Consider the following 11,017-nt stretch of genomic DNA (forward strand, 5'->3'; position numbering starts at 1 on the left):
GTCTACTTTGGACAATGTTTCCAAGCTATTCATAAAGTTGCCCGGTAATGTATCAGACAGTGTTTCTCTGCTATTCATAAGGTTTTCCCTGGCCAATATCTGAGAAGTGGATGGCCTCCTCCTTCTTCCTAGTCTGTCTTAGTCTGTAAGCTGCATTGAAACCTGTGTACCATGTGCAACTCTGCTGGTGTCTGAAACACCAGTGGCACAGCCTCAAGCCTCACAGCAATGTACAAGCCCCACAGGATGACAAACTGACAGATAAATTTGTCTCCCTTAGCTGTTGGAAACCTCTGCACCCTCCCCTTACCTAATTCCTACCTGGAACCTGCCACTGTGGTCCCCAGCTGCTCCCTCTTTTTCCTGGCTTTAGGGAGCTTGGGGCTTGCCTTGCCTCCCGTCCCTTTTACCTGGATATCCTGCCACTTGGGAGGGTCCCTGACTCTCCTGCTCCCTCCTTTTCCTGCCTAGGAAGCTTGGGGCCTAGTCTTGCCTCCTGCCCCTTTTTACCTGGATATCCTGCCACTCCTGAGGTCCCCGAGGCCGCTCCTGCTCCCTCCCTGTTCTGGAGCTAGGGGGCTCTAATAGTTTAGCTTAACTAGTAAAACATGTCTGTTTTGAGCATTATGCTCTTTTAAGAACTATATAAATGAGATCAAATTGACAAAAGCAACTTGAAAGATTAGATAGGAACCTTAGGGGCAGTGGATTTATGTTAATAAGGAAAGAAAATTCAGAAAAGGAAGATGAAAGTGTTTGCACAATTCAAAGAATGTAATCAATGTCACCACATGGCACATGTAGAAACTGTTGAACTGGTATGTTTTGCTGTGTATATTCTCAGCAATCTCACACACACACACACACACACACACAATCTAGAGGCTGTGGATCTAATATAGATACAAACACTGGAGCAACCAGGACACATTTATTCACTCTCTCCTCACCAGCTCTAAGTCTCATAAACTAAGTAGAGAAGCAGTGAAGTCATTTACCAATCACAATGAAAATCTTGTGCTCAACCTAAAAGGAAAATGGGAGAGACTTTACATTTTTTGCCTTGGTTTTTATAGAGGGAGGCAAACACTTCTACTCCTGAATTTCACAGTAAAGCTTAAATAGGACAGGGCTCATGATAAGGCACAGTGTAATTTTTCTTCTTTTTTTCTTTTGTTTTAGCACCATAACCCTTGTTTTCAAATGCTATTATACATTAAAACCTGATATATAATATGAATAAAAGTGGGGCTGTTCCAAGGCACCCACTCCTGGCTCACCACTGAGGGAGCCTAGGGCTTTATAGAACATAGGTGGAACACTGCTGGCCCAAAATAGTAACTCCCAGCCTCATTGGCATCAAAGACTCTATTCCACCACAGGGCCATGATAAACCTTATGTTTTGAGAGCCTGTTAACAAAACTGCACTTATTAAGTAACATAACTTCTGATCAGCAGGAGATACTCATTGTTACCTCACTCATTTGATTTAATTCCATCCATAAGCACACAGGCTTCATGATTTTAGTTAGGCTCATCAGACTTTGGAGACCAGTTCACAACACAATATACTACTCCAACGGGCCCCTAGGAGATCAAGGACTTCAGGTTGGGAACAGTTTTTCAACACCTAACGAAACAAAACGGATGGCAGCTGCTGAATAACTGTCAAGAACTTGAAGATCAAATTACACACTGGTGGTCAAAATCCATACTATGATCTGCTAAAGTATAAGTAACTCATTGAAGGCTCCCTTCCACAAAGAACTATACAAAAGGACACCCTGAGAACTGATAATCAGGAGGGTATGTTGAAATCCTCACTCCAAAGGACAGTTAGTTCCTAAGCTAGGAACCAGCTGCAGGAACGCTTAGTGAGTAGGTAGAGGCATAGCTGGCAAGTTTCAAAGGCAAGAAAAGAGGGTGATTTGCTTTATGGGAAAAATAACAAACAACTATTCTACACCTCTATAGTGAAAGCATTTAAGCTGTTAATTGTGACCCAGAAAAGGGAAGAAAGAAGTGGTCATTATAAACTGTTCTCTGAAGACCATTACTATGTGCAGTTGACCTGGACACAAAAACAGAGTCCCAGGCTATCCAAGCCCATTCTTATTTAAAAAACAAATACAAAATAAAACTAACAAACACTTGCAAACCTTCCGAGTATAAAAAAGTAAAAGCACTGTTGTTGGGTGCTGCTGAGTCAATTTTGACTCACAGGAATTCCACGTTATAGAGTAGAACTGCTCCACAGAGTTTTCCAGGCCACAATCATTATGGGAGCAAATCACCAGGTCTTTCTCCCATAGAGCCATTGGGTGGATTCGAACTTCTGGCCTTTTGATTAACAGCTGAGCACTTAACTGTTGTGCCACCCGGGCTCATTAGAAAAGATTTATTGTATATATTCTCAAATCCTCACTCTCAGAGCTAACCTAGAGTTATCTTCTGTATCCACCAAATTTCATCAGATTGCTGGGTGTTCTTTCAATACTTTTATTTCCAGAAAATGGTATGATTCCATCCATTCATTGTTCCCACCAAAATGCAGTGGCAGTTATGTTTGACTCAGCCTGAATACCCCAGGCTTGTTAACCTGCCGTGGTTTTAGCAAACCAGTGACCACAAAAACACAATCACAAAAGCTGCAAAAGCTGAAAGTCACAAAAGGAAAATTATGATGTTTTCCTTAACCTTAAGGGCTCTGTAAAACATCAATTTACCTGATCTCATCATTATCATCATTATTAAAAGCTACCCTTTATTGGCCAATTACTATGGGCCAGGCATTGCACTAAATACTTTATACACATAATCTCAGTTAATCTTCATAGTTAAATTACGAAAAGAATATGAATACTTCAATAGAGTTGTTGCCTCTTAGTAAACAGAGTAAATGTTGGGTCAAAATCAGCTACTATCACCACTTACATTAATAAATGAATGCTGCCTAAATAAATCTAAGGGGAAATTTACTATGTTTCTAATCAAGAGGCCACCAATTTTGATTATTATAATTGCCCTTCATTGCTTATTTCTATCCTTGAACCAGCCATTCAAATGGGGAGGGGGAAAAAAAAAACAACTATCCATTTGAGAGCAGAAATAAGCCAGGTTCCCTAATCTTTTTTTAGAGGAAGTGAAAAGATCATTATGGGTCACTCCCCAAGCATAACACCCAACACTGGACCCTCATCTCATGCATACATCAGAATGCTCAACCTTGACTCGCCTGCTATCCAGAACGTGCCAAAATTATAGCTGATGCAACCGGTATTTGAGAACGATACGTTCCATCAACAATCTTCTGAATTATTTTAAATGTTCTTTGTCTTTACAAAGTGAAATTACCACAAAGCAATTTACCTGGACCACATTAGCTCAGCTACCCACAGAAATACTTTCATGAGTTAAGATCCATTATTACATCCTCTGCTTCTCTTGAAGATCTATAGACAAGATCACCTTTTATAGAACATTAGCACAATTTCCAAAAAATGGCAATTGAAGGCATTTTCCATCATGATTGTCAATGTTCCTTCCATAAATATTCCTCTTAGAATTTACTGCTCACAAAGCACTTATGCCTACAGATAAAACCATATGCTTACTTTACCTGACAACAACTGCACGCCCCACTTGGTTTCCCTTTGTGCCTTGGTTTCCAGGAAGCTCAGTACTAAATTTAGTGCTCAATGGTAGCCACTCTCACACAATTCAACATACACACATCTCTTTCCACCTTCAAAAAAGAGCTTTTAACTGTTTGTTGCTTCATTTATTTCCCCCACCTCTGTCTCAATGATCAAATAGTACCTGTTCATGATAGAAAATGTGGAAAGCATAGTAAGATGTAAAGCAGATAGAAAAAAAATTCAAACGGTTTCCGATACTTTTTATAAATCTGTTTTAGTTGCCTGATCTGATACCTGCTTTAATACTGAAAGTCATACCATATATTTCTGGAAGCAAGTAACTTCTGGCTCTCCCAGCCTCAGAAGAGGTTGTACTGTGTGTTTTTGCACAGCAGAGTACGGAATGAAAGGAGTCACAGAATAGAAAGGCTGAATGTGTTTGGAGTAATGGATGCTGAAACTAGAAAGAGTTTTTAAGATCACCTGGTCTAATCCCCTCATAACACAACTAGGGACCTTGTCTGTTAGCCCATCCACTTCACGCCAGGCTCCTGGCTCACCATCCTAGTGCTCACCAAGTGAGAACATCACTAATCTGACTGATCCAAGAGCCAGGACTTTCACTCAGTCACATTTACTAGTAGGTGGAGTGGCCAAGTGGCCAATGGCACAAGCCCCCACTGTGTTCCCTTTCTTCCATACAGCTGGCTGGCTGGGTCAGGTTGACTATGGGTCTGCCTTTGGCAAGTCCTGCCACCTCGTTCTCAGCACTCTTGCCCATATGCATAGAGTTCCTACATCAAGGTAGTAACATCTCAAGTTAGATTTAAAGGGAGGCAGGAGGTATATCAGGAATCCTTGGATGGTACAAATGATTAAGCTCTCAGCTACTAACCAAAAGATTGGTGGTTCGAGTCCACCCAGAGACACCGCAGAAGAAAGACCAGGTGATCTACTTTTAAAAGACCACAACCACTGAAAACCCTATGGAGCACAGCTCTACCATGACAAACATGGGATTGTCGTGAGTCAGAACTGACTTGACGGCAACTGGTTTGGTTTTAGGAACTAAATCAAAGCTCTGTTTGGGGAGTTAGCAGATGCTAACTCAACTGAAAATAAAGCAGAACATTAGTGTGGCTTCAGTTTCTTGTTCATGTCTTATCCAGGATCACCACAGGGAGGATACAGGATCATTTATAGCCCCATCTAACTCTGTCCAAAGCCCTCTCCAATATCTAAGAGAGGCAGAACCTGACCTAGAACAGAAAACTCAGCTCCCAAAGGAGGAAAAGAAAATGCTTAGAATAGAATCAAGGTATATGAAAGATACTGGTGAGGGGTGGGAACCAAACTCACTGCCATCAAGTCAATCCCGACGCAGAGCAACCCTTCCTTGAGTTACCAAGGCAGTATCTCTACGGAAGTAGATCGCCCAATCGTACTTCCAAGGAGTGGCTGGCGCGTCTGAACTGCCAACCTTCTGGTTAGCAGTCAAATGCCTTAGCCACAATGCCACCAGAGCAACCCCTGAAAGATATGGAGGAACTCAACAAAAATTTAAAGTATATGGTTCTAAAAAAGGATGAATGCCCAAAGAATCTGAGGACCAATTACATTTTAATGTTGAAAAAATACACAGGTGAATATATAGTAAAATCCAATAAAGTTGGAAAGGCTAATTTTCAAATATACCACATTAGTGGGTTAAATTTAAATTATAAATATTAAATGACCCAACCAGAATCAAAGTGTAGCTACCTAGAAAACACTTCCTTCCACTGTTCAGTAAAGTTGGTTGTAAATCATGGAACCGCAGAGCTATGGGGCTGAAAAGGATCACAGCTTTTATCTAATTCAACCAATGTTTATGAATAATCTTAAAAACCAATCTCCTATAAACATGAATCATAAATTATATCCATATCCAGTTAGCAGGAAACTGTGTACAGGGTATACAGAAGATTGGCTGATTTTAAAATAGGTTTTACAGAAAGTATCTCTGGGTTCAGTTTTTGCTTTGATGGCATAAACCCAATGCCTAGCCTTGCAAAGTATTCATAAAAACCTCTGACCTACAAAATTTGGAAATGGCAATCTCTGAAACAACCTAGCCTCCATTTCCCAACAATATTGCCAGTCTTCTCTGTCTGCTCCCTGCAGCATTGGTAGGAAAACACAAGCAGCGCAAACAAAATCTAAATAAATATTTCTTAGGGAATAGAAAAGAAAGGTTGTTTCCAATTTTGGTCCCTGGCTGCATCTGTCCTGTGAAGGTATTTGGGCATGTGCTAAACCCCATTACTTATCAAGTGCACCTTGTCCTGGCATTGGGGCATTGGGGAATGTAAGAGAAGTAAAAGACTCAGCCTGTGTACTCAAGAGGCTTACAATCTATCTGGACAGATGACGCATTAGCGAACCAAATATTACAAGGTGTATAGCAGAGTCTATCAATCACTGAGGATCAGGAGGGTTGAAGCAAAGTTTCATAGAACTAGAACACCTGAGGTCAGGTTTAAATGATGGGTAGAAACTGCATTGGCAGAGAGGGATGCCACAGCTGCATTTATTAATATGTCCTGCAAACACTGGCATTCAGTGTTTTTTTCTCCCCCAGAGAAATGTACACCACATTTTCTCTGCAACTGAAAGAAACATATTTACAATAATGGAGAAGAACTAAAAATCTAACTCTCCTTATCAAATGATATAATGCCATTATCCCAGCCGTGGTCTCTTGTCTAAGAATAAAATCAGATGCCATTGAGTTCACTCTTAGTCGTGGCGATCCCTTGTGTGTCAGAATAGAACAGTGTAAGGTTTTCAGCGGCTGAGTTTTGGGAAGTAGAGTGTTCAGCCTTTCCCCTGAGGTGCCTCTGGATGGACTTAAACCAATCTTTTGGTTAGCAGCTGAGTGTGTTAACCATTTGCACTACCCAGGGACTCCTAAGAATGCACATCAGTAACAGTCAGTCTTCGTTATATGTGTATGTGGGTGTGTGTTGAGGGTTGAGGGTGCAGAAAGCAGTTAAATAAAACATATTTTTAAGGTGAACTTAAATACTAGGATAAACTTGCAGATAGTACTTTTATTCCAAATATTTTACATTACAAAAAAAAAAAAAAGACCCACTGGTAGTGAGTCAATTCTGACTCATAGCAACCCTATAGGACAGAGTAGAACTGCCCTATAGGATTTCCAAGGCTGTGATTCTTCACAGCAGCAGACTGCCATGTCTTTCTCCTGAGGAGCGGCTGATAGGTTTGAGCCACCAACCTTTCAGTTAGTGGCCAAGAGCTTTAACCACTGCACCATCAGGGCTCCCACAGTGAAGACAATTCTGCATCATGTCTTTCCCCGTTAGCCTCTATGATGAGTATGCAGCTAGCTAGGTGTACTCATCTATTTATTTCTATTTTGAATGATTTCAGAGTGTTAAGTTGGGGGTGGGAGAACTCACGTGAAGAACGGTCTGAGGAAGGGCTGTAAGCTGAAGTCCTGGAGAAATGTGGTGAGGAGAGCTCTGGTCCTGAGGAGCTTTTCTTCCTGGAGAACGTGGTCTGTTCTCCCCTCTCCAAAGCAGGAAGAGAGGACTGGCTCAAAACAGAAGTGGCAGCCACTTGGGGGTGCACAGTTGCTTCTTTTGAGACCCCCTTCCCCATGGTCAGTGAGAGTGTTCCACTCTCCGTTTGAGAAGGGGTAATTCTTTCTTCTGACTCTGAACTGCTGGATGGCGAGTGAAGCTCTTCCAACACTGAAATCAGATGGCAAGAATTATGAAGATCCACCAGCAGACTTCCAAACATTTTAATAATCTTTTAGTGGGTTCAGCACCGACCTCTACAAAATGTGTAGACATGGGAAGAAATTAGAAGCAATTATTCATTCTAACGAATGAATTATTAACTCATTAACTCCTGAAAGATCACAAACCAAGACAAAGACTGTTTTTGGGTGTCAGAAGCAAAGACTTTGCATTTTGTAGTACAATTATCAAAAAAGGGGCACATTGAACCTAAGTATCAGATGACATACGTAGTCCATGGGTGCAAACGGTTAAGCATGCAACTACTAGCTAAAAGGTTGGCAATTCGAACCCACTAAGAGATGCCTTGGGAGACAGGCTTGATGATCTGCTTCCAAAAAGTCACCGTCTTTTTTTTTTTCAATTGTGATTTGGGTGAAAATTTACAGAGCAAATACACTTTCCATACAGCAGTTCACATACACTGTCTCATGACACTGACCACAATTTACCACAATGCAACAGCTCCCGATAGTTACCTCCTCCCTGTGTCCATCGCTCCACGCACTCCTACCCCCTGAGCTGTCTCCCTGTGCATAAACAACCCTTCTTTCTCTCATGCTTATTCTCTCCAAGGAGTATATCTACCTCAGGTAAATGCTCAACTGATATGCCTGTCTATTGTTTGGCTGGAAGCCACAGGTGTGCATTCAATTCCAGACCTGAAGGGCAGCTAGGGCCATAGTCTCAGTGGTTCCAGCAGGCTCCCTCGGGCCAGCAAACCTGTTCCCCACTTTTTTTTTTTTTCCAAATGATTTTGAGTTTTATTCCACATTGTTCTCCCTGTCTATCCAGGATCTCCTACAAAGTCCTCTTCCAAGTGGTTGACAGTAGTAGCCAAGCACAATCCATTTCTTCTGGGCTCATTGTCATATAGGCTGCAGATCAGATGGTGTACCAGTCACTAAGACTAATTGTTTCCATGAATTTCTGTTTTTCTTCATTCTTCATCTAGATGGCAGCTTGCAAGCTTTTAAGATCTCAGTCGCTACTTACCACAGTAGGAGGTGGAACAATGTTTTGTGTAGTATGTTATGCCAATTGAGCTTGGTGTCCTCTGTGACTATGGTTCCGAGCCCATAGGTTCAACTACTCGGTCAAAAGTCACAGTCTTGAAAACCCTGTGGAGCACAGTTCCACTCTGCACACATGGGTCACCAAGGTTTGGAACAGACCTGACGGCAAATAACAGTAACACCACTACCAGGTGACATGAAATCAGATTCTGGTCATTAGGGAAATTATCATAAATGAAACTCCCACTAGCTGTATGACCAATGAAATAGGAAGCATCATGTGCAGAGGTTATAAGCTCTGCATCCATCATCTGTGAATGGAGCACAAAATACTCTCACATGCCTTCTTTACAGAATCAAGTCCCCAATCAGACCTCGTCACTAGGGTATGAATCCTGGAGCCTTCTTTGACGCCTTCATTCTCTACTTTCACACCAGCATCAAGTCCATCAATTTTCCTTTGTGAAATTTCTCTTTACCAATCACTTTCTCTCCATCCCTGCTGTCACTAGGCCATAACTCAGCACCTACTTTCCATGTATGAATTTCCATGTCTTCCTGGGTGGTTCCTCTGACTGTAGGTTCCCTTCCCTCCCCCAGCTTCAAATATCCTGTACGTGACTGCCAGGCAAATCCTCCCCAAGACTGCTTTAATCATATCACTCCCTTGCTCAAAAACATTCCATGACTCTTCCTAGCCCACTAAATCTAAACTGCCTGGTTTCCAAAGTCCTCCATGATTGTCCCTAACCCATCCACACAACTGTACTTGTCACTGCTCCTTTTCTCAGTGTGCAACTAACACCCTCCCCCAGGAAAGGTTGCTGTCTTGCTGCCCCACCTTTCTCTTTCTCTCCTCTGAATCTTCATCCATATTGTTGGGGCATCCCACTTCTCAGACATCCCTTCCATCTGGCTCCAATACAGAGACTTAGGCTCAAACCTCAGCTCTGAAACCTGTTAGCTGTTAGATCTTTCAGCAAATCTGCACCCTCATATTGTCTGTACTTAAAATTCAATTAACTATTGTTGTTGTTGTTGTTATGTGCCATTGAGTTGGACCCAACTCATAGCAACCCCTCCTTGGTTTTCCAAGGCAGTATCACTACAAAAGTAGATTGCCCAACGTTCCTTCCGAGGAGTGGCTGGTGGGTTTGAACCACCAGCCTTCTGGTTAGCAGTCAAGTGCCTTAGGCGCTACACTACCAATCACAAATAAAGCCTCAGTCACCGGTCTGGTCCTTGGCTGGGCAAAGTGGCTCATGGTGATGTGGGGAGTGAGGGGGCAGTAACGGTGGTGGAAATTTTGTTTTCCATGTGTGAATGAAATGAGCATAATCAGCACAAACTCACCTGAGCTGTTCTGGGAATTCAGAACTGTTGCTATCTCAAGTGAGCTCCCACCAAGGGAAATGGTGAAATTTGTTCTGCTTGGAGAGTTGTGTCTTCTTCCAGCATTTACTGTTTTAGGAGTAAAGTTTTCTGGAGCATCCAAAGAAGCATGGCTCTTTCTGGGGGTCTGGCCCATCACAGGCTCTTTGGAAGCTACTGTTGAAAAGTTTACTTGACCCTGATAAAAGGTGATGTTTCCTAAGGGGGGTTCAGTGTTACTTTCTGGCCAATGGTTCTTTACAGCAGCTGAAACAATAAGAAAATGATGGATTAGGGAGATCTTGTTGGCTTCTGAAAAGAAAAGGAAATCTTCAACAAAGACACAATGAGCAGACATATCAGTACAGAAATGGACTTCAGTAAAATAATTTCATCTTTCTTTAATTTCCCCATTAATTATTCCTGCAATGTTGTTGTTGTTGTTGTTAATGTGCCGTCGAGTTGGCCCCGACTCATAGCGACCCCTCCTTGGGTTTCCGAGGCAGTATCACTACGGAAGTAGGATCGCCCAACCTTCCTTCTGAGGAGTGGCTGGTGGGTTTGAACAGCCAGCCTTCTGGTTAGCAGTCAAGTGCTTTAGCCACTATGCTACCAGAGCTCCTAAGAAATTATGGAGCAACAACACAGCATAAAATTAAATTTTGCAGTGAGTGCAATAAATGATGAACGTTAACAGAAAGAGATTAACATGAGGCTCAAGGAAAAGCACTTGAACTTCTGGAACCTGGCAAGCTCAGACAGGGGAGTAGAGAGGCACATCAGGTTGGAGGGATGGGGAAGCATTTCATAAGAGCCAAGGCTGTGGAGCACTAGGACCGTTTTAGTGGTAGGGCAGTAAGAGCCAACAACACCTAACCCTGAAACCTATTCTTGTAGGCAGAAGGAAGGGCATGCACACTTCTGGTAGGACATCTGGAAGATTTGACACTACTTCTAAAATCTGATGTAAATACTTTTGATGCAGTAATTTCATTTTCTTTAAATTCACCCAAAGGTAATACTTAAGAATGCAAAGAGTTTTTAATTTATTTTTCCTTCACCCAAATTACTATGTGTCTACCCTCTAGTTCTGGTAGCATAGTGCCTAAGCTCTGGTAGCATAGTGCCTAAGGCACTTGACTGCTAACCAGAAGGCTGGTGGTTCAAACCCACCAGCCACTC

The 11,017-nt window shown here is 42.2% G+C and overlaps 1 protein-coding gene across 1 annotated transcript in view; it reads right to left on the minus strand.

Annotated features, from left to right (window-relative positions):
- HEG1 (heart development protein with EGF like domains 1) overlaps window positions 1-9,992 on the minus strand; it is a 71,722-nt gene extending 61,730 nt beyond the window's left edge. Inside the window, exons 1-2 of the mRNA XM_042782128.1 lie at window positions 9,818-9,992; window positions 7,104-7,397 (exon numbers count right to left, since the gene is read on the minus strand). Of these exons, the coding sequence (XP_042638062.1) occupies window positions 7,104-7,397; window positions 9,818-9,992 (469 nt within the window). The remainder of the gene's footprint in view (window positions 1-7,103; window positions 7,398-9,817) is intronic.
- Window positions 9,993-11,017: the final 1,025 nt, after the last annotated feature.

The sequence above is a fragment of the Orycteropus afer genome, unplaced genomic scaffold (genome assembly GCF_000298275.1).
Source record: "Orycteropus afer afer isolate SDZICR_OR568_19922 unplaced genomic scaffold, OryAfe1.0 scaffold00245, whole genome shotgun sequence".
Taxonomy (NCBI): Eukaryota; Metazoa; Chordata; class Mammalia; order Tubulidentata; family Orycteropodidae; genus Orycteropus; species Orycteropus afer.